The sequence below is a fragment of the Dunckerocampus dactyliophorus genome, chromosome 2 (assembly GCF_027744805.1).
Source record: "Dunckerocampus dactyliophorus isolate RoL2022-P2 chromosome 2, RoL_Ddac_1.1, whole genome shotgun sequence".
Classification (NCBI taxonomy): Eukaryota; Metazoa; Chordata; class Actinopteri; order Syngnathiformes; family Syngnathidae; genus Dunckerocampus; species Dunckerocampus dactyliophorus.
This window is the reverse complement of record NC_072820.1, coordinates 49,904,678-49,928,226: the sequence shown is the minus strand read 5'-3', so window position 1 is coordinate 49,928,226 and position 23,549 is coordinate 49,904,678. Positions and strand designations below refer to the sequence as shown.

Here is a 23,549-nt window from a genome sequence, read left to right as displayed (position 1 = left end):
TTTGTACATTTTCTTATTGTAATAACCCCCAACCTAATTAAAAAAAAAGTTTTATTTTGTTTTGTTCGTTTGTCATAATATTACCACTTAAAAAAAAATATGTCTTTTTTCTTCAGTATTTCAACTCTTTGCTAGTAAAATGGAATTATTCCTCATAATATTAAAACATTATTTTTTGTAAAATACAACCTTTTCTCATTCAATTACAACTTTTTTTGGTTTAATATTTTGACTTTATTCTTCATTTTTCCATTTTTTTTCTTGTTCAAGTATATTTTTAGAATGGCTGCCTATTATAAGACAAAAATGTATGTATTTTTTGCCTAAATTAAGCATTTTCAAGCATAAAAATGGCTTCATTAAAAAAAAACTATTATTAGTATCAACTTTTGTCTTTTTGTCCCCAATTTTTGCTGTTGTCCCTCCTCCTCCATATACAGTATTTCAAGGTTGTTTTTTAATATTTTGACTTTATTCTCATAATATTCTAACTTTTCCCCATCCTGGTGTTCCAAAAATTACAACTTTACGTTTTGTTTGTTTCTCATACTATTACAAATTAACAAAAAAAAAAATTTTTTTTCTTATATTTCAACTCTATGCTATTCAAATGTAATTTATTTTTCCCTCATAATATTACAAGTTTATTGTCATAAAATTGGACCGGTATTTTTCATTTCTGTATATATTTTTTTAATTTTCTTGTTTTTTTTTTCACGTAATATTTATTCCAATAATATTTTGACCTTATTCCCATAATCCCCAACCTAATTTTCCAAAAATGACAACTTAAAATTACAACAATTTTGTTTTGTTTCTTATAATATTACAACTTAAACTTTAACGTTATTCTCGTAAAATTACGCTTTTTTCTTGTTATATTACAACTGTTTTTCTTAATATTTTGACTTTATTCTTGTAAAATTACTGGTGATTTTTCCATTCTGATGCATTTTTTAATTTTTTTCAATTAAATTACATTTATAGAATGTGCCAGGGGCCAAGACAAAAAATAAATGCCCCCCCCAGGCCGCACTTTGGACACCCCTGATATAAATATCAGTATACAGTAAATTGTGTTTGTTAAAACCTGCATCAATATCCGCATAAAAAAGGAACATCATTGGACGCGGTGTCTTACCCTTGTTTCCTCACTGACGTATCCACACGTCACTTTCTCTCCCTTCACCCACATTTCACTGGCCTGCGACCTAGCGCATCAAATACAATATGCATTGACATATGTGCAGATTTAAGCCCATTTCATACAAACATAACACGTAACGTAAAACTGTTATTTCCAAACGCCCGCAAGGCATGCTGGGTAGCCCAGCTGCAACAACAACAAGAACAATAAAAGATGGGACATCAAGGGTATGTTGTTTACTTCTCTGACGACCTCCTCAACATATTTTGCAAGCGAGCAAAAATACAACGAATGCGGCAAAACGTTGTGTGGCTGGCAACGTCATGTTGCCAGCCACACTTCCCCTATCAAAGGTTTGAAAAGTGGAATTTGTAAATGCTCGGTGGGCCGGATTAAGAAGCTTGGCGGGCCTGATGCAGCCCGCGGGGCGCAGTTTGCCCACCCCTGGCCTACTCGCGCATGTCTTATGACCCAAACCAAAAAATCTCAATTCCACCTGTCCGCACACTTCCAAAAGAAGAACAAAAACGCAAAGAAAAAGATGTTTTTTGATGTACCTGACTCCAGCAAAATCCACTTTCTGCGACACGTAGGCGCATGTGCTCACCTGCAACACAGAAAAAACACAACTACATGATTTTGCTGTTTGCCCTAAAACAAACTGACTGAAGGTTTTTTTCCCCCCCAGAACCCTTACCAAACTCTTCTTTAGTCTCCACATTTCTCCTCTGCCGATATACTGGTCCTTAAAAGTCAGTTCCATCAAGTCCAGTGTTACATCCTGGGGCGGGGGGGCTCATTGTGTCAGATGACAGATTGGTTGCCACACGTGTAGCATATGTTCACACCGCAGGCAAATGTGTCCATCAAATCGTTGTATTGTATTGTATTGTATGTACTTTATTTATCCCACAGCGGGGAAATTTACTTGTTGCAGCAGCAAGCAAGCAAGACAAGTAAAGAGAACAGTAAAGTAAAGTAAAGTAAAGCATCATGACTACAACATGGTTCAGGTGGTGCAGGTGTTGTAGAGCCTGATAGCGGTCGGTATGAAGGACCTGCGGAACCTCTCCTTCTTACACCGTGGGTGTAACAGTCTGCTGCTGAAGGAGCTGCTAAGGGAACCCACAGTGTCATGTAGCGGGTGAGAGGTGTTGTCCATGATGGATGTCAGCTTAGCGGACTTATCGGATCTTGAAGCTCTACTGGCTGCATTTGTCATTTTGGAAAGTGTGCAATCACCCACAGCATAGCATACAATATGACAGGGGGGTGGACAGGACAGGATGACAGGGCGATAAAAGGGGGAGAGGAAAGGGGAGAACAAGAGGAGAAGGGAGGGGAGGCTCCAAACTATGCTCCAGCATTGGACTGGCAAAAGAACCTCGGCACAAATAAGCACACTTTACAACATAAGAACTCAAAGACTTGCTTGGATGCGTGTGTGTGTAGTCCTAGAGGAGTCACTCTCCCTAGCCTACAATCTTGCGACGTTGGGGTTTTGCGTATTCACGTCACTTCCCAGGTGCTTTGCGTTCACCTTAACAGGTAGCTGTTTTTTTTTGGTAATGTGAACCACCACATAAAAAAATGTTTTTTTCACAAAAAAATCCGAATTGGGAATCACACCCTGCAGCGTGAACGCAGCCAAAATGTCTAATGTACTTGAGTTAACAAACCTTTGGGTCCACAATGTTGACAATGACGTCTTGGTACGCACGGAGCCTGAACGCTTGTGCCACAGTCTGGTCCACGCTGACCGTCTCTGAAAAAGAAAGAAATTATTAAAGTGACCCTTTGTATATTTACAAGAGAAAGGGAAGCTTCTTCTGAGTCCACTTTATTTTAATTGATGTCTTGTTTTGTTGGTTAAATTTATTATGTTGTTGGTTTAATTTATTTAAAAGCGCTTGACATTCCAATTCTAATGTTAAATACTCTTTTTTTACGAAGTACTCTCATTATTATGCCACTCAAATAAAAATTACAATACACTGTATCACAATTACGACTTGATTTGCCTAACTGAGTTTTTCTGATAAATTTACAACGTTATTGTTGTATATTTACGACTTTATTCTTGAAATCTCAGGATTATTTTAATACTCCGTCGTAACAGACATGGCCTGAGACAGCTATGAAAAGGGAGGACTACATCCTGGCACTTTGGTCTGGGGCAAAGGTAATATTACAACTTTTTTTCCCTCATAAATGTGCAACTTTATTCTCGTAAATGTCCGACTTTTTTCTCATACATTTCCTACTTTGTTCTTGTAAATTTACGACTTTGTCTTTAAAAAGTCGTACCTTTTTTCTCTGAAATGTACAGCTTTTTTTCTTGTAAACTTACGACCTCATCAGAGAGTTTGAGAATAAAGTTGTACATTTACATGAATAAAAGTCGTAATTCATTTTTAATTTAATTCATTCATTCAACTTTATTCTTGTATAAAAAGAATACAATTGTAAGAAGAATAAAAGTCGTAATTTACAACTTTATTCTTGTAAATGTACGCCATTTTTCTCTTGGGATGAGGATTCTCCCCTAAAAAGAGGATTACTTTTGTCTTTTACTTTTTTCTGGATGCTTTTGTGGAGGCATTATTGTGTATTTTGTGCGATCCACTTCTCTCTTTTTTTTTTTACCACTTTTAGACACTTTCCAGTTTAGGGCATTATTACATCTTTTGTTCATCTATGTAACTGGAGCTCATTTTAACATCTTTGAGACAAAGTACGGTAATGTAAGTTTTTATCTACTCATGGCTTCTTGCCTTTTTGCTTTTCTGGAGTGCCTTTGAAAAGGACGTTTTCCGTAAGGATTACTGCTGGATTATAAACACCTGGAGTTACAGATTATATTACGAAAACGTAACTCGACAAGGATTGCGAGTAGACGTGGATGTGTATTAAGACAACGAGGGATCATCAAAAGAACGTTGAGGACTTCGGTGAACTATGAAGGATCAACAAAAGAACGTTGAGGACTTCGGTGAACGACAAAGGATCAACAAGAACGTTGAGGACTTCGGTGAGGACATTATATGCCAGACCAAAGAGGTTGGTGTGGAGTATCTAGCGTTGCCGACCCCCAAAGGCCTTCGCTCGGATGCAAAGGCTTGGCTGTCGCCGGTGCAAGGAGAAGCAAGCGACAGTGCGAGGAGAAAGAGAGACACGGAGAAAGACTCAGCGTCGAGTAAACAGTGAGCTGTGAACCCTCCCCGCTCAAGACCGGAACTAGGGGCCTAGGAGAACAGCAACTCAAGCTTACAACTAAAAGACCGGCAGTGGAAATGCCGAACCCCGGGACCAAAGCGGCGGATCCTACTTAGCCCCCAGGAGAGGGTGCAAGTGTGAAGGTGTCCGCACCAAGAGCATAAGGACAACTCAATATACCCACTGTTGTCATCTTGTGGGGAGAAGGATTGCATACGTGGGATCATAATGTGCTGGAAGGATTTGAGGAGTTAAACCCTTCGATAGCCAGAACCCGCCTTCCCGACCTGGTAAAGGATGCGATAGCCAGGGATGGTAGGATGTATGCACACGAGAAGAAAGAAATACGGGGAAATCTTTTCCTAGTTGTGGTAATACAATGCCCCGTACAGCCACCGAGAACGAGTCTGGAGGCTCTTGAATGGATCAACTGGTGGAGTCGGACCTTAAAGAACTGGTGCGGTGGACCGATCGGAGGCATGATTAGACCCCAAATGAAATATGATGGCATAGTGAAGATGCTGTCAGACATGCCTGGAATGTTAGTAAAAGACACCTCAAAAGTGACTCAACGCCGCCAAGAATATGAAGGGGAATTGAGCATATTGAGAGAAATCGCTAGAGCACAGCCGGAACGGGGTGAAGAAACGAGAACCGCTGTGAGTGGTGATTACACAAGATGGATCGCGCAGCTGGGTTCCTGCATGGAGTTAACCCCCGAGGAAGCGAACGGGGTAGTATGGGGAACGCAGTTCCCCCCAGCTGACGACCTCGGAGGCTCAGGCTGGCCCAGAACCAGCCGGAGAGGACCAGGTGCAGGATGGCCCTACATCGAGGATTCCTGCACTGGTGCCTGAGGAACCAGTATCAGCCTCGACTCCGAGTAAAGCGAAGGAGAAGAAGACCCGTCCCTCCCTACCAGTCGGTACCACGACCTTATACAGAAATGAAAAGGTTGGACTATGTCAGTATGCTGGGGAGCCCTGGGAGCAAGGAGAAGCCCTGGTATTGCTAACTGACGAGAACTTTAGGCCCAGACATAAGGCTTGTAGGGGGGCCGCACGGTGGTCTAGTGGTTAGCATGTTGGCCAACACAGTAACAGCCTGGAGATCGGGGTTCGATTCTCCCTCCCATTTCTGTGTGGAGTTTGCATGTTCCCCTCGTGTGAGCGTGGGTTTTCTCCGGGTACTCCGGCTTCCTCCCACATTCCAAAGGTTAATTGGCAACTCTAAACCTACCATAGGTATGAGTGTGAATGATGACCAGTCCAGGGTGTACCCCGCCTGTCGCCCGAAGTCAGCTGGGATAGGCTCCAGCATGCCCCCGCAACCCTAATGAGGAGAAGCGGTATAGAAAATGGATGGATAGAAGAGGGGCTGGCTCGGAGTATGAAATGGACTTAATAGAGAGTCTAAAGACCGGCGAGTGGCATCAGCCAAGGTACAAGCAGGGACCCTGGCGGCCTCACCCAGAGAGGCGGAAGGAGTTCCTCGCCAGCCCCCCAAAGAGACTTTGCAGGCTGATGCAGTATAGGAGCTGGAAGGCAGTCTTAGGGAGTTAAGCCTCAGTCGGAGTGGATTGATGATCTCTTCCAGACGGTGGAGCGCGACTCCTGCTCCCTCTCTACAACCTGTAGCGGCTCCATCACAGCCATCACACCTCCCCTGGTGGTCCAACAGCGCACACAAGTAGATCAGGCACCGGTAACAACGGGGCCCTGGCCCCCGATGAACCCAGGCCAGGACCTGCAGCAAGCCTGCGCTCAGCAGCAGTGCCTTCTGAGCCGCCAGATCAGGCCATAGCGGCAGGAGTCTGCAGGAGGCCTAACAAGGCTCCAGTGACTGTACAAGACATCTACAAGGCATCCGAGCAACTGGCGAGAGACCTGAGAGCTGGATGCGTGACCAACAGAGATGGGAGGAAGGCTTATGTTCCGGAGGTAAATCAAACAAATTACCCCATACCCGCTTGCTGGTACGGAAAGCTCGAGGAAGAGGCTGAATTCACCATAAAGATGCCATGGGGGGAAGCAGCAAACTTGTTAATGACCCCGGCTTTTCACACCTTGGTGAAAAGAACGTAGTTAGCAAAGAACTTTCGTGACGGCTTTGTGTCAGTAATGTATGATGTCATGCTTTGACGCCTGAAACAAACTGTCTACGATCAGTCCCGAAAGGACATGGACATTTGTGACAGAGTGGACGAGCGAGATGGAGTAGGCTCTTTGCAACGGCGTCGGTGACTCTATTAGCCCCCCCAGTAGGAGACATGACAGCCATGTCAGTAGTCGCACCGGCTGGGGGAGGAAGTTATCAAGGACTGAAGACCTTAAAGACGGTGGTGCGGCAGAAGACGACCGACGAGTCGATAAAGGAGTATTTGAAGGCAAACTGAAACATAGTAAAGAATTGTGATGTTGATGATGCCGCGAGAAAAGCTTGGCTGCATCTCATCACCTCCGACACCATCGGAGTGGGTGAGACGACACAATTTGTGACTTTATCCGAGATTTCAAGAATAAAGTTGTAAATTTACAAGAATAAAGGCCGCCGTAAATGTACAACTTTATTCTTGTACAAAAAGAATACAATTGGAAAAAGAATAAAAGTCATAAATGTACAACTTTATTCTTCTAAATGTACAACTTTTTTCTCATAAATTTACGACTTTATCTTTAAAACGTCTTACCTTTTTTTCTCAAATGTACAACTTTTTTTCTTGTAAATTTACTGAGATTGAGAATAAAGTTGTACATTTACAAGAATAAAAGTCATAAATATACAACTTTATTCTTCGTAAATGTACGACTTTATCTTTAAAATGTCGTAACTTTTTTTCTCTGAAATTTACGACTTTTTTCTGGTAAATGTATAACTTCGTCTGAGACTTCGAGAATAAAGTTGTAAATTTACAAGAATAAAAGTCGTAAGTGTACAACTTTATTCTGGTATAAAAAGAATAAAAATCGTAAAAAGAATAAAAGTCATAAATTTACAACTTCATCTTTAAAATGTCGTAACCTTCTCTGAAATTTACGACTTTTTTCTCGTAAATTTACAACTTCATCTGAGATTTCGAGAATAAAGTCCCAAATGTATGATTATTTCTTGTAAATTTATGACTTTATTGTCAAAATCTCAGATTTGTTTGTTTTGATGTGGCCCTAATGCTCCATTGCAGAGACCCGTGATGTTTTGAATACCAACATTTTCACCGCCTCATTTGTTACTGAACTGCTACCACCGTATCTGAACACATTTTCCGACTCCAACTTTGAAAAAATGTCATCAAAAGTTTGATCACCACTGCCGTAAAGTGTATAATATTACGTGTCTTACCTTTCTGGAGGTCTTCTTTTAGGCTCTTCACTTGCAGCAAAAGGGGACTAAGGATTTCAAGGGGGGGAAAAAATAAGTTCTTTTTGAAGCCGTCCCTCGCCACACTGCGATTCAAATGTTGCCACTTCACTCTACCATGGTTTTTCAAAAATATATTCATGAATAAATCATGCTGTTTCGTGGTTGCATACGGCCTATTATTAGTACAAAAAAACAAGCACATTTCAGCAAATTGTAAGAAGTTTTTGAGTGAATGATGCATTTTCAAGCATAAAAATGGCAAAATGAAGTAAAATACAAATACAGGGCATTCAGACGATGCATTCAAAGATGTTTTATACGCTGGTCATGAGGTGTCATGTTGTAATGTTGGGTGAGACACACAAGCACCAGACCTGATCACCAGAAAATATATCTCCCTACAGGCACAATCATAATGTACCATCATTTCCCTTTCCCTCTGGCTTGCTCTTCTTCGCTTGGGTATTAAATGCAGCCAGCAGCGGCGCCATGACGCTGCACGGAGACTGCCGTTGGTAACCAATAGAAAGGTGACTATAGGGGTGTTATTTCATGTCTAGAGGGCTCTAAAAATATGTTAAAACGCATATTTTAAAAGTCGTTAACAAGCTTTCTATGGCTTACTTGTCTTATTTTCTCTTATTATGTTTACTATAGGGCCGCACGGTGGTCTAGTGACGTTGGCCAATACAGGAACAGCCTGGAGATTGGGAAGACCTGGGTTCGATTCTCCCCTGGGCATTTCTGTGTGGAGTTTGCATGTTCTCCCCGTGTGCGCGTGGGTTTTCTCTGGGTACTCCGGCTTCCTCCCACATTCCAAAAACATGCAAGTGAGGTTAATTGGTGACTCTAAAATTGTCCATAGGTATGAATGTGAGCATGAATGGTTGTTTGTCTATATGTGCCCTGCGATTGGATGGCGACCAGTCTGTCGCCCGAAGTCAGCTGGGATAGGCTCCAGCATGCCCCCGCAACCCTAATGAGGATGAAGCGGTATAGAAAATGGATGGATGGATGTTTACTATATTGGGTAATACGAGTGTAAAGGTAACTATAGGGGTGTTATTTCAAGTTTAGACGGCCCTAATAATGTTAAAAGCGTATTTAGAAGGTCATTAACAGGCTTTCTATGGCTTATTTGTCTTATTTTCTCTTATTATGTTTACTATATTGGGTAATACGAGTGTAAAGGTAACTATAGGGGTGTTATTTCATGTTTAGACGGCCCTAATAATGTTAAAAGCGTATTTAGAAGGTCATTAACAGGCTTTATATGACTTATACGTATGCCTTATTTCCTCTTATTATGTCTACTATATTGGGTAATAGGAGTATAAAGGTGGCTATAGGGGTGTTATTTCATATCTTGAGGGATCTAATAATGTTAAAACGCATATTTAGAAAGTCATTAAGAAGCTTTCTATGGCTTATTTGTCTTATTTTCTCTTATTATGTTTACTATATTGGGTAATAGGAGTGTAAAGGTAAGTATAGGGGTGTTATTTCATGTTTAGAGGGCTCCAATAATGTTAATAAGCATATTTAGAAGGTCATTAACAGGCTTTCTATGACTTATATGTCTTATTTTCTCTTATTATGTTTACTATATTGGGTAATAGGAGTGTAAAGGTAACTATGGGGTGTCATTTCATGTTTAGAGGGCTCTAATAATGTCAATAAGCGTATTTAGAAGGTCATTAACAGGCTTTCTATGACTTATATGTCTTATTTTCTCTTATTATGTCTACTACATTGGGTAATAGGAGTGTAAAGGTGACTATAGGGGCGCTACTTCATGTGTAAATGTTAAAAAGTGTACTTATAAGGTTTTTAAATGCTGTAGGTTTTCTACGCTCTAACGACAAAAATATTCCATTTATAAATAAGGATTCCTGTAATAAGCAATGCATGACGACAACATATTGTCCCTAATCTCGATACAGGTGCGGGCCTACTCACCTGAATTCATCGGTGGGGTGTGCGATTTCAATGATATCCCCAAGACTGACTTGAGGAAAAACTTTTGGGTTGACAACCAACTCGTCATCTGTTCAAAAGAAATGTTTGATGATATTGTTTGTTGATCCAAGAAAGATAAACAAAAAAAAAATGTTTCTGACTTACCACTTCCCCCAAAGCCTTTCTTGTGCAGCACGAGCTTGTACGATTTATTTGTCTTCATCATGAGCCGCCTGAGGAACGACCACCACTGGTTCATGTGCAAGTGAATAAATAACAAATTGCATGCATACAAACAGTAAAGACAAGGATTTCTGCTATTCTACCCACGCCGGGGCTTCCCGTGCGTTCATATATTGGTGGCAGCCCGCCACAATTACATTTGGACCGCCACAGAAGGATTTGGCCCTGCCTTTTATTTTACTATTTTTTTATTTGGCGCATGGTAATAGCCAACAGCTACCGCTACGACAAGGTTCACACGTACACCAAAAACGAACCAAACGTGGTATGAACCAAAAAATGCAGCACAACACGCACAACATGTATGTTAACACACAACAACAACAACAAATAGGTAACTTTAAAGGGTCCCTGGCATGGTTCATTAACTTTGCTTCAATATGTTGTATATTGTTTGGAATGATGTTCTACATTGTTCCATTTTTGAAAGCAAACGGTAAATTTGCAAAAAATGACATTTATATTTGATGGCGCCACCCATGACGAGCTAGCTCTTGCAGTTCAGCCTCATTTCCGTAAGTGACATCATCGGGGTGACACCTCTCAGATAAAAGCAGAGTAAACAAACGCTTCTCCAGGTAGATGGTGGACTTGGTTCGGTGTATTTTTCATCAAAATAGCAGTCGCGCCAAAATGTTGTGTTGCTGCTGGATGTTCACAGTATCCGAATGATAGAGTCAGTTTGTTTTCTTTTCCAAATGAGGAAGCTTTAAGACAAAACGGACAAAACAGAGAACGAGAGACAGATGGACGCCCAACTCGAGTTTTGTCCTTTGCAGCGATCATTCCACTGATGACTGCAATGAAGGAACACCTTTACAGGAAGCATTTGGCTTGAAAGTACGGTATAAACGCATTTTGAAAAAGGATGCTATTCCACCTGCACACAGGAAAAACACAAGAATGACGACGTCCAAGTCGCCACAGAACAGAGTAAGTCATGTCTTGGTTACATAATGTCTTCTAAACACTATTCCATGACAGCGACAAGGCTGCAAAAGCATTATACATGTTATACAAATGCCTTTTCACAGCCATATGTTCACTGTGGGGGGCGGGGGCGACAGCGGCAAACATCTCTCCACAAATACAATCAAACAGGCTATAAAAAGCCCTTAACGCTCATTAAGAACATCATTTACAACAATAATTAAAGGATAAGCAACTCCAGAGTCATTTACACTTATCATTCTGTTTTGAAGGTGACCAAGCTTAATCTCCATGTCTTAAGCCTTAAATCCATGTTCTAAAAGTTCTTTAGTTCATCTCCCTTATTTTCTCCTCAAAAACTGTTGACACATGACTCAAATCTTGGCTATAATCACTGTAAACATCCTCCGTCTCGTACACCGCTATGTTTGTTTACCTAAATGATTGTACTCTGATCCGGAAATGAGACTGAACAGCGAGAGCTAGCTCGTCATGGCTGGCGCCATGAATTAAAAATTTTATTTTTGCGAATTCACCATTCGCTTTCAGAAATCAAACAACGTACAACAAAACTACGAACGTATAACATATTTACACAAAGTTTATGAATCCTGTCAGGGACCATTTAACTGTCAGTTACAGTGCCCGCAAGGCTTGCTGGGTACTCCTGCGGCAAACAACTGCAATACACTACGCTGCAATATCGTGTACATCAGGGGTCACCAACGTGGTGCCCGCTCTGGTAAAACAAGCATATTCGCTTTGTTTGGGTTTAAAATAAGCTCTGAAAATAAATGTTACAAAAATGAGTAGCTCTTGGCCATTTTCATTTTGTAAAAGTAGCTCTCACAAGGAAAAACGTTGGTGACCCCTGGTGTACATTATCTGCAAAACCAGGGCACAGCTGCACGGAGCCCGGGAAACAACATCTTTTTATGAATCGCCCTAGCGTGTCATAAGGCACATGCACGCACGTCCAAAGCTGTACGAAACGAAACCAACCTGTCAACAACAGCGGTTATCTCATGCATTTGTTTTGGACTTTTTGTGTGTGGTTTTTCAGGCGCTTGTTTTTTTTTTTATATTATTTATTTTTTACCATTTCGGCCACCGTACTATTTCACCGATACGCACCACATTTCCCTTATAGCAACCGAGATGACTGACAGCCGTTCATCGTGTGAACTGACGTAAGCCTCCGAGGAAGAAGGCGTTCGAGTTTTGGACCGAGTGCGATGTCCGTGTGTGTGTTATCGATGTTCGGCTCAGCACATACCGGCTTCTGTCACGAGAACGCCAGAACGGCAGCATAGTTGCAATGTCGGCAAAATATACTTCAATAGCTCTGCGATACGGATACAAGTACGTACGCAAACAATCCCAATCACATGTTTCAACACAACAATTTAAATAACTTACAGCTCGTTACTTGTTGGTTGGTTAATTTATCACAAGACGCAAGACTTCACAGTAACATTCTTCTTCTTCTTCTTCTTCCTGCGCTTCGTCTTCTTCTTCGTGGCATTCGGGTTGGCAAGCAACATTTCCGTGCATTGCGCCCCCTTCTGTGCAGGAGGGTTAAATATTACGAATACTGTGCGACGTTAAATGCCTTTTTTTTGCATATTTTTAAAGAAAATGCATCTTTTTGAAGTCACGTTTTCTCTATCAGTTAAATCATGTTTCAGTCAACATTTTGTTAATTGTGTATTATATATTGACATCAGTTTGACAACTCGATCTGCTTCACGTGTGGTAGCCTATGAGTCAAGCACAAGCTGATAATAGAACATTTAAACTGTGAGCCACCAAGGACTTTTATCAAAATTTTAATAAAAATGTCTATAATGTCATTTACAATCTATATGGCTTTTATGTAACCTACAATACTCGAAATGATTCATACGCTGTCCAAAACAGAGTGGAAGTTATGATTGTGTTCGGTCAATGAAAACGCAGAAAGCCATATCAAAAGTCTTTAATACAAAAATAGCAAACAAAAAATAGACTCCAGACTACAACACAAAGGAACCGAGCGAGAAACACCAGCCCTAACTACAAAGAAAAAAATGCACTAACAAATAAAAGCTATTAAAAATGCAAGAGAGAGAGAGAGACAAAAAAAACTAAGGGTCACAAAAATAAAACACAGCAGAAAGATGATGGAGTGGCCGACAAGCGAGGAAGACTCTAAAGCAGGGGTCACCAACGTGGTGCCCGCGGGCACCAGGTAGCCCCCCATGACCACATGAGGTGCCCGCAAGCCTGCTTTTCATTCAGGTTTTCAGTTAATAATGAAAGAACAGTAGAAAGAAATGCATTCTGAAATACAAAATGTGAGTTGTGGACACCAGCATTTTGTTCATGTTCTGGTAAAACAAGCATATTCGCTTTGTTTGGGTTTAAAATGAGCTCTGAAAATAAATGTTACAAAAATGAGTAGCTCTTGGCCATTTTCATTTTGTAAAAGTAGCTCTCACAAGGAAAAACGTTGGTGACCCCTGGTCTAAAGTTATCAACACTTGTGAACAACAAACAGTGAGCACAGGGCCCACTACAGGACGTCGGGCCCTCAGGCCACCCTCATGGAGCCTGTTTCTGATTGTTTGGTCAGAAACATTCACACCAGTGGCCTGCTGGAGGTCATTTTGTAGGGCTCTGGCAGTGCTCATCCTGTTCCTCCTTGCACAAAGGAGCAGATACCGATCCTGCTTGGGGTTGGAGGACCTTCTACGGCCCTGTCCAGCTCTCCTGGAGTAACTACCTGTCTCCTGGAATCTCCTCCATGCGTCCAGGTACCGCAGTGATGCCCTGGTCCAGATCTGGGAGGAGATCCCCCAGGACACCATCCGTAGTCTCATTAGGAGCATGCCCCCACGTTGTCAGGCATGCGTACAAGCACGTGGGGGCCACACAAACTACTGAGAATCATTTTGAGTTGCTACAATGACATTTTAGCTAAATGGACCAGTGTGCTGCATCATTTTTTCACTTTCATTTTTGGGGTGTCTTTGATTTCCCCCCTCTATAAGGTGATCTTTTCCATTTCTATCAAATGATGTGGCATCATTTTGTTACTAATACATCACCCACTTATTATCAGGAAACATATTCAACATCATTTTTCCCCCAGTTTAGATCCAGTTTAGACACTTTCCAAGTGTTCCTCTAATTTTTTTGAGCAGTATATTTGTATGTATTAACAGCTCCAAATGAACTGAAAGTTTAAATTAAGCTAAAAAATATCACACGTGTGTGAAAATGTATTTGCCTAACACTAATAGTCGCACATTTGAATCACGTTAACCGTGCTACTACCAGCCTTCAAAGACACCACGTAATTTCAGTGCAGACTGGGATTTCCGAGCATACTTAAATGTATCAAATTATACTTGCTCGATAAGACTTACGTTAGTGAGTGATAAGAATTTCCACTTAATGTTTTTATTTGTCTGTCTGCTTATTTAGACCACACATATACGCATAATACTTGGTAATTTTCGGAGTGTCAGTGAACGCACCTCGCGGTGGTCTCTTTACAACGAGGAAGTGTCGTTCGGAGGAGGACTAGAGCACTGAACTCTATACCACTGGAAGGGGCGTCCCTGCTGACCGCATGAAGCCATTGGTCGGCCATCTTGCTTCACCCAAAAAAGCACACACGCATACACATACATGTATCTTCATTCACTCCATTTATTATGGTTCGTATCAAAATTAACACGAATTAACAAAAATTCAATTGAAACAGAGTAAATGTACTAGACCCAAATCTCAAAATTTCCCTCCAGTTGAAGGTTTTTCCTACCTCTATGGTGTGAAATGACAATCCATAACAAGTCAATTTCAGTGTTCACAAGGTATTTGTTATGATAAGGATCTACGTAGTATCAAAGTTAAATGCTAGCATACCTTTAGAAGATGATCAGGAAAGTCAAATATTGTTGGAACTGCATTTTGTCGCAATCTAACCTTTTATTCAAAGGTGATATTTGTATTGTGTCCCAAAGCGTTGGGGTACAATACCAACAACACAGCATCCATGCTAAGGCATAGCGTGCCTGGAAAAGATAGATAAGACAAGATGAACACAATCTTCACTCACTCAATGAACTGCAAAAAGATGGCTGAGGATCCTTCATCATGACAACATGCAAAGCCTTTCTTTTTGAAAGCACACATATTCAGATGTGCTCATTTACTACTTTTTCAAACGGCTAAAATGCTAAGGCATAGCGTGCCTGGAAAAGATAGATAAGACAAGATGAACACAATCTTCACTCACTCAATGAACTGCAAAAAGATGGCTGAGGATCCTTCATCATGACAACATGCAAAGCCTTTCTTTTTGAAAGCACACATATTCAGATGTGCTCATTTACTACTTTTTCAAACGGCTAAAATCACGCATCAAGTTAACAATAACTTGTTAGCCAAAACCCTCATACAGTATTTCTCTACCAGAGAGGAGGAATATGATTTTAGAGGAAAATGAAAGTGAAAGCACTTGTCTGCTGTAAAGCCACAGCATTTCTGGACGCCCGATGAAATCATGTAACGGATTGAGTCAGGAAGTCCAACATGAAAAACAATACAAGCAGGTGCTGTTTGCTAAATACAAACAGAAGAGTCTTGATCATCACAATGATTGTTCTGTCATGCTGGTTTATTGATGATGATATGTTGTCATATTCCATGGAAAGCAGGAAGTGAATAATATGTACTGTACTTCCATGCTAGCGCCAACAAGAGGGTGCGCTGTACCAAAGACCACCACACAAGAAGCACAGCCGCCATCCGGCCTGAGATGCAAGCCAGCGCAGAGAAGCAAGTCCAAAAGATGCTGAAGCAGGAGTCGTTGAGCCGTCATTGAGCCCGTGGGCAGCTCCCGTGGTCCCGGTCAAGAAGAAGGACACCTGGAGGTTCTGTGTGGACTACCGTCGGCTCGACAAGGTCGCTCGCAAGGACTCCGCCATCTACACGTGTCTTTCTTTCATCACACATTCCACATTCAAGTCAATGATTTGGCTTCTAGAACACTTGTTCTCTTCACATGGACGCTAACGTCTTTGGTTTAGTCGGAGAGAAAAACACTTGATGAAGCAAGTCATGTTTCTAGTTGCATCCCCGAGAATGAAACACTAGAATGGAACAGAAAGAACAATCCATGCTTGATGGACTCAAACTAGTAAGCATTCAACATTGGAACACACGTTTCGTACCCAAGAAGAGCAACGTGACCTGCTTGAATGACTATCGCCCTATAGCACTCACTCCTATTGTTATGAAGTGCTTTGAAAGAATAGTCATGACCCACATCAAAAAGAGCATCCCGGCGGCAACTGTGGGCACATATGTCAGAATGCTATTTATAGACTATAGCTCTGCTTTTAATACAGTCTGCCCCCACAAACTCACAAATAAGCTCCTCACACTTGGCCTGTCTCCCTCCCTCTGTAACTGGGTGTTTAACTTTCTCACAGGCAGGCCCCAGTCAGTCAGAGTCCACAATTGCACATCCAGCTCAAGAATTGTGAGCACTGGGACCCCACAGGGGTGTGTGCTGAGTCCACTCCTCTACACGCTCTTCACCTACGACTGCGTGGCCTCCCAGAACAACACCAGCATCATTAAATTTGCGGATGACACTACAGTCATCGGACTGATCACTGGTGGTGTTGAAACATCATACAGAAGAGAGGTGGCGGACCTCATAGCTTGGTGTCGTGATAACAATCTCCTTCTCAATACAGATAAGACTAAAGAGATGATCATCCACCCAAGAACAAGGGAAAAGGAGCCGCATAGACCCCTGTTTATTGATGAGACTGAGGTGGAGAGGGTGAAAACCTTCAAGTTCCTTGGCACACACATCAGCGAGGACCTCACCTGGTCTCACAACACCCAACAAATTCTGAAGAAGTCCCAAAGGAGACTGTACTTCCTGAGAAGACTGAGGAAATTTGGCATGTCCACCACAATCCTGAGTTGCTTCTACAGATGCACTATCGAAAGTGTCCTTACCGCCTCCATCACTGTTTGGTACGGTAACTGTACAACACGTGATAGGAAGGCACTCCAGCGGGTGATCAAGACCTCACAGAACATTGTTGGGGCAGCCCTCCCCTCACTGCAAGACATTTATAAAACTAGAGTCCTACGCAGAACACACAACCTCATCAAGGACAGCACACATCCACAACACTCATTATTCACACTCCTACCGTCAGGCAGACGCTACAGGAGTTTGAAGTCCAGGACCACAAGGCTGGCAAACAGCTTTTACCCACAGGCCATCAGGCCATCAACGAAGCACTCACACACTCATAGCACTTTATTTATTTATTTATTTATTTATTTGTATTAATGTCTCTTCTGTTGTTGTTGCTTAATTTATTGGTATTTATGTTTCTTATGTTCTTATTCTTTCTTGTGTTTTCTTTCTTTTCTTGGGAGAATGAACAGAATAAGATTTTCATTGCATAGTATAACTGCTGTTTTACCATGCACATGACAATAAAACTCTCTTGAATCTTGAATCTTATTCCTTGTTTGCTTTTGCTCTGAAAACACGGATGGAAAATAGGAGCGGTTCGTTTTCACTTTGGGCTTTCATGTCAAACACCAATAAACGAGTCATACGCCGAGTCATCCTTGATCTGTTTTGTCCGTTTCATAACCGCGCTGGAAATTGGAAAAACAACGTTGTTGTTTAGTTTGAGTCTCTGGAAAGAAATGTTGAAAAAACAAGTCATTATTTTGTTGTTGTTTTGAATGTCGGCTTTATTTTGAAAAGGAATGAACGGATGATCCACGGATTCATCCCTTTTGTCCATTTTTCCAATTGTGGCCAGAATAGAACATTGGAAAAATGATTTGTTATCCGTTTCTTTGTTTTGGTAAGAAAAGAAATCTTGAAAAAACAAGGCCTTATTTTGTTTTTCTTAGTTTGCTTTTAATGTGAAAAGCCAATAAAGGAATGACGGGTGGATTCGTCCATGACCTGTTTTGTCCGTTTTATAACCGTTCTGGAAACCTGAAACCACTTTGTCCAGCGTTTCTTTGTCTTTGTGAGTAAAGGCAAAAGGAGAGTTTATGTGTGTGCTGGTTGCTATGGCAACCTCCAAGAAGGCTCCAAAGACCATCAAAGCACTCAAAGCAGTCAAAGCACTCGGGCTGCCTTGTGATGCGCATCACGTGACGTTGCTGGAAATGATGCGGGAATGATGAAGCCTATAAAAGGGACGTCACCGTCAGACAGTCACTCTACATCTCGCCCGAACGCGCCGTTCTTCAAGCCCGATCATCCATCCATCCTTCTTCTTCTTCTTCTGGGACGACTCTTCAGCGGACAAGATGAGAATGATCCCTCTGCTCGTGCAGCTGGCCATCTGCTTTGCCATCGGTAAGACCAAGAGCGTCCTTCAATATCAGTAAGACTCGTCCAAAAGAACCCATCAGATCATAGTCTCGCAACAAATAAGGCTTTGATGAGTGCTAATGCTCTATTGGATTCCATTTCCACTGCAATGTTCCTTCCTTTTCCACCAGAATGATTAGCTAGTGTTGATGTGTAGCTAAGCTAGCTGCCTGCCTGCATCCGTCCATCTTTGCTCTTTGAAGACATGACATGGCAGCAACAAGTCTGCTCTTTGCCCACTAGCTTGTGCTAGGTTGGCTCGCTGACGTTAGCCGTGTGCCAAGATGAAATCCATTGGTTTAGCTTTGCCAAGTACATTAGTGTGTGTGTGTGAATGATCCATTCTACACGTTTCACATACAAATACATCCATTGGACTTTCAATGCCCATTCACAGTTTCCCTTTTTTACTGTGGCTTTGCTGACTAGAACATGACTTGGACCTGTTATGTCGTGGCTTTGTTTACACCACTGACCTCATGTTTTCATCCTGCCTTTTATTCTCAGGAAGTACTCTGAAGTGCTGTTCTGTTAACATTGACAAGGACCAGGTGGAAGCCTGGAGCTTTGCTGCAAGTTGTACCAACCCGCAGTCCTGTGGCAGTGCAGATAAATGCTTCATCACTAAAAACGTCGGTAAGCAAGTTGTTCCACGTGTCAGCCATGAAGTACACTGCAAGTAAACAATAGCTGTACTCTACATACCCAAAAGTATACCATGGAAGTTTAGACATGAGTGACGTGAAATAAGTTCTATATTGATATCTTGATATCACATTTAGTGAAGTGAAATAAGTTGCATATTGATATCTTGATATCACATTTAGTGAAGTGAAATAAGTTGTATATTGATATCTTGATATCACATTTAGTGAACTGAAATAAGTTGTATATTGATATCTTGATATCACATTTAGTGAAGTGAAATAAGTTGTATATTGATATCTTGATATCACATTTACTGAAGTGAAATAAGGTGCATATTGATATCACATTGAAGTGAAATAAGTTGTATATTGATATCACATTTAGTGAAGTGAAATAAGGTGTATATTGATATCACATTTAGTGAAGTGAAATAAGGTGTATATTGATATCACATTTAGTGAAGTGAAATAAGTTGTATATTGATATCACATTTAGTGAAGTGAAATAAGTGAAATAAGTTGTATATTGATATCACATTTAGTGAAGTGAAATAAGTTGCATATTGATATCTTGATATCACATTTAGTGAAGTGAAATAAGTTGCATATTGATATCTTGATATCACATTTAGTGAAGTGAAATAAGTTGCATATTGATATCTTGATATCACATTTAGTGCGTGTGCAGCCACTCTTACGTCTTCATGCTAATGTTCAGTTCCAGTGTGAAAAATGGAAGGCGGCCTTTGGGGGGCGTTTCCAACACACTAGTAGAAGTACTTGGCATTCTCCCAGTGTGTCCCCCCCCCCCCCCCATGTTGAAACAGTCATCGCTCACTGCGTTTGTCCTTGTCTGCCCTCTAAAGCCAATGGTGAAGTCTCCTACACCGTGGGCTGCAAGACAGGAGCTCAGATAGCTGATTGTGCCAAGGTAGAAACTCATTGCTGTGATGATGCTGATGGCTGCAACTGGATCCACCCGGGCAAGGAAAAGGATGCGTGTACAAAACAAGTCGATGAAGTCAAGGGGGCATGCAAAGACACGCCCAACACCATCAAGGACTGCATGGACAAGGTCGCCGCAGCCAGGAAGTGCATCAGTGGTGAGTGGGGGGGCTGCATGGTGGTTTGGGCCTGCCTTTGGTCTTGGCCATCAGTGTGATTGTGTTGGTGGTACTTCAGTGATGGGGGGCTAACCCCCAATCATTTTGGGTCAATGAGTCTGGGAAAGTTAGAATGTTAGAATGAAACCTGCTCATCCAACTGTTGGTTTTGGAAAGTTGGCATTGGCAGAAAAAAGTCTAAATAAAGACTGCTGCTTCTGATTTTCAATGTTTGACATCCAAAAATGCACAACTTTGCATCTTTTTAGTGTGTGTTTGCTGACTAGAACATGACTTGGACCTGTTATGTCGTGGCTTTGTTTACACCACTGACCTCATGTTTTCATCCTGCCTTTTATTCTCAGACAATACTCTCAAGTGCTGTTCTGTTAACATTAACAAGGACGATGTGGAAGGCTGGAGCTTTGCTGCAAATTGTACCAACAAGGTCGACTGTGACAAAGGTGCAGATAAATGCTTCATCACTAAAAACGTCGGTAAGCAAGTTGTTCCACGTGTCAGCCATGAAGTACACTGCAAGTACACAATAGCTGTACTCTACATACCCAAAAGTATACCATGGAAGTTTAGACATGAGTGACGTGAAATAAGTTGTATATTGATATCTTGATATCACATTTACTGAAGTGAAATAAGTTGTATATTGATATCTTGATATCACATTTAGTGAAGTGAAATAAGTTGTATATTGATATCTTGATATCACATTTACTGAAGTGAAATAAGTTATATATTGATATCTTGATATCACATTTAGTGAAGTGAAATAAGTTGTATATTGATATCACATTTAGTGAAGTGAAATAAGTTGCATATTGATATCTTGATATCACATTTACTGAAGTGAAATAAGTTATATATTGATATCTTGATATCACATTTAGTGAAGTGAAATAAGTTGTATATTGATATCACATTTAGTGAAGTGAAATAAGTGAAATAAGTTGTATATTGATATCACATTTAGTGAAGTGAAATAAGTTGCATATTGATATCACATTTAGTGAAGTGAAATAAGTTGTATATTGATATCACATTTAGTGAAGTGAAATAAGTTGCATATTGATATCTTGATATCACATTTAGTGAAGTGAAATAAGTTGCATATTGATATCTTGATATCACATTTAGTGAAGTGAAATAAGTTGCATATTGATATCTTGATATCACATTTAGTGCGTGTGCAGCCACTCTTACGTCTTCATGCTAATGTTCAGTTCCAGTGTGAAAAATGGAAGGCGGCCTTTGGGGGGCGTTTCCAACACACTAGTAGAAGTACTTGGCATTCTCCCAGTGTGCCCCCCCCCCCACATGTTGAAACACAGTCACCGCTCACTGCGTTTGTCCTTGTCTGCCCTCTAAAGTCAACAATGACGTCTCCTACACCGTGGGCTGCAAGACAAAGGCTCAGATAGCTGAAGATTGTGCCAAGGTAGAAACTCATTGCTGTGATGATGCTGATGGCTGCAACTGGATCCACCCGGGCGAGGGAAAAAAGTGTGAAAGCCAAGTCAATGCAGTCAAGACGGCATGCAAAGACACGACCAACACCAACATCAAGGACTGCATGGACAAGGTCACCGCAGCCAGGAAGTGCACCAGTGGTGTGGGGGGGCTGCATGGTGGTTTGGGCCTGCCTTTGGTCTTGGCCATCAGTGTGATTGTGTTGGTGGTACTGGGCTAACACCCCCATGCCCCCTTCCCTCTTTTTCCTCTTTCACATGAAAAGCCTAAAAAAAGAAAAGAACATAGTCCAACACAGCAACTTTCCATCAACCTGACCTGATATGTGATATTCCCCCCCCCCCCCCCACATGACCAGCCCCTCCTTTGTTGGTAGCACTCGGGGGTGTCAGATGTGCGGCCCCGGGGCCCATTAAGGTCTTAATATAAACATGATTTCAATGGCAGAGTTGAACAAAGTGGTCATTCATTCTAAAAGTGTCAATATTGGAAAAAGTACTTTTTGGCAAATTCGTCGGCAGAACAAATTGCTGAGACGAGAAGAAAATGTCTGAGAGGAAAGTTGAACTGGTTGTTGGGAAATAAAAAATGAAAATGAAGAAAAAAGCTCTGATGTGTAAATGAAAGTTGTTAGAATGTCATGAGTAGAATGTCATCATGAGTAGAAAATTCTACACAGGAAGTTGAAATGATTGTACAATGAATAAAAACCAAATCAAGTGTCATTTTTGTCCAAATGGGATGGAAAAGGCATTAGAAGGAAATGTACAAGAGGCTGTTTGAAAGGACTGTAAAATAACATTTTTCAACAATAAATTCACATTGGAGCACATTTGATGAAGTGGGGGCCTTTTTGTCTTTAGCCTAATGAAGCATGTTCCAGCTAGCATCAAAGCGGCTCAATGACGTCACATCCAAATATGGAAAAGAGAGGCGGGGCTGCTGGACCTGATGCTCTCCAGACTCCTCCCACCCAGCTGAGCACCCTCCCGCTAGCAGATCTCGGGGTAGCTCGCCATCCACGTAATGAGCACCCCTGGTCTAATATAAAAGGCTGGCACCAGCATTTCAAGTCTTCACACAGCTGAAGTTGAACCAACCAGCATGTGGTCATTTCGGTTGCCCAGCCACTCCAGGGAAGGTTCACCACTGCTCCATGTTTTCGCCATTTGTGGATAACGGCTCTCACTGGGGTTGGAATGATTCCGGGTGCAACTACACAAGTGCGGTAAATTACCGGGTAGATGAGGCATCACGTATGGTTTCGACGCAGTGACACGCTGTATTGACACTGTATTGACACTGTGTTGACACTGTGTTGACACTGTATTGACACTGTATTGACACTGTATTGACACTGTGTTGACACTGTATTGACACTGTGTTGCTGAATACTGACACCTGGTGGACTTAAAAAATCCCTGCAGGAAACATAGTTGACAGACTCAACTGACACTGATTTGATGACCTATTGAATCCAACACCGTCATTTACGTATTTGCATTCACATTTTCTTGTTCCATATATGTCATTTTAATTAAAAATCCTCTTTCATACATGAGACGCAGTTGATAGATTCAATGAACATCTGTCATAATGTCAAAACCTCAGTGAAAGTGCTGTGAATGACAATGACAATGGACTCATTGTTGAAAGATTTTTATTTTAAAAAATGAGTTTCTCCAGTGTTTTGCATTTCTAGTCTATTTCGTTTCGTTTCTTTGACGCAATTTCTCCTGCTTTGGAGAATATGCGTTCGCAAGGCACAGAAGATGCTGGTTGCATAGAAACTGGTTCGCTAATAAAAACAGATGAGGGAAAGTGGACTGCATACTCTTCCAATAATGAAGTGGGTAAAAGGAGGAAGATCGATATAAATACCTTATTTTCCAGCAGAAGGCCAAAATGATCCCACACGGCAGAAAATGTACGTTTTCCATGGAGGTCCTCCATTTTTGACTGCAATATTCGCCAAGCAATGAACGCGTCAATAACTCGATGCTCGTTTTGCGCTTCCATCCTATTGACAGATGCGCTTC

At 41.4% G+C, this 23,549-nt stretch overlaps 2 protein-coding genes across 11 annotated transcripts in view; one reads left to right on the top strand and one right to left on the bottom strand.

The window, feature by feature from the left end:
* depdc5 (DEP domain containing 5, GATOR1 subcomplex subunit) overlaps positions 1 to 14,873 on the bottom strand; it is a 47,340-nt gene extending 32,467 nt beyond the window's left edge. For 5 of the 9 annotated variants that reach the window (XM_054762389.1, XM_054762399.1, XM_054762442.1 and 2 more), the window contains exons 1-7: positions 9,848 to 9,932; positions 9,683 to 9,770; positions 7,703 to 7,749; positions 2,827 to 2,912; positions 1,845 to 1,928; positions 1,705 to 1,754; positions 1,142 to 1,211 (exon numbers count right to left, since the gene is read on the bottom strand). In XM_054762389.1, the coding sequence (XP_054618364.1) occupies positions 1,142 to 1,211; positions 1,705 to 1,754; positions 1,845 to 1,928; positions 2,827 to 2,912; positions 7,703 to 7,749; positions 9,683 to 9,770; positions 9,848 to 9,908 (486 nt within the window). In that variant the 5' untranslated portion in view covers positions 9,909 to 9,932. Of the gene's footprint in view, positions 1 to 1,141; positions 1,212 to 1,704; positions 1,755 to 1,844; positions 2,263 to 2,826; positions 2,913 to 7,702; positions 7,750 to 9,682; positions 9,771 to 9,847; positions 9,933 to 12,274 lie in introns of those variants that run through there. The other 4 variants (XM_054762416.1, XM_054762410.1, XM_054762423.1 and 1 more) reach the window with 4 other exon arrangements.
* Positions 14,874 to 18,049: 3,176 nt separating this feature from the next.
* On the top strand, positions 18,050 to 22,342 carry LOC129172710 (uncharacterized). 2 transcript variants are annotated; one of them, XM_054762729.1, is made up of 5 exons: positions 18,050 to 18,260; positions 18,783 to 18,911; positions 19,789 to 20,025; positions 20,391 to 20,489; positions 21,411 to 22,342. In XM_054762729.1, exons 1-5 carry the CDS (start codon positions 18,212 to 18,214, stop codon positions 21,728 to 21,730), a joined length of 834 nt encoding a protein of 277 aa, XP_054618704.1. In that variant the 5' UTR covers positions 18,050 to 18,211; the 3' UTR covers positions 21,731 to 22,342. The 2 variants fall into 2 exon arrangements, with proteins under 2 accessions (XP_054618704.1, XP_054618695.1); XM_054762720.1 differs by having other exon boundaries at positions 18,057 to 18,260; positions 20,391 to 20,522.
* Positions 22,343 to 23,549: the final 1,207 nt, after the last annotated feature.

Coding starts and splice junctions, on each gene's coding strand:
- LOC129172710 (XM_054762720.1), top strand. CDS start 18,212: ATGAGAATGATCCCTCTGCTCGTGCAGCTGGCCATCTGCTTTGCCATC. Junction 18,261..18,782: donor GGCCATCTGCTTTGCCATCG/GTAAGACCAAGA, acceptor TTTTATTCTCAG/GAAGTACTCTGAAGTGCTGT. Junction 20,523..21,410: donor CTTCATCACTAAAAACGTCG/GTAAGCAAGTTG, acceptor TGCCCTCTAAAG/TCAACAATGACGTCTCCTAC.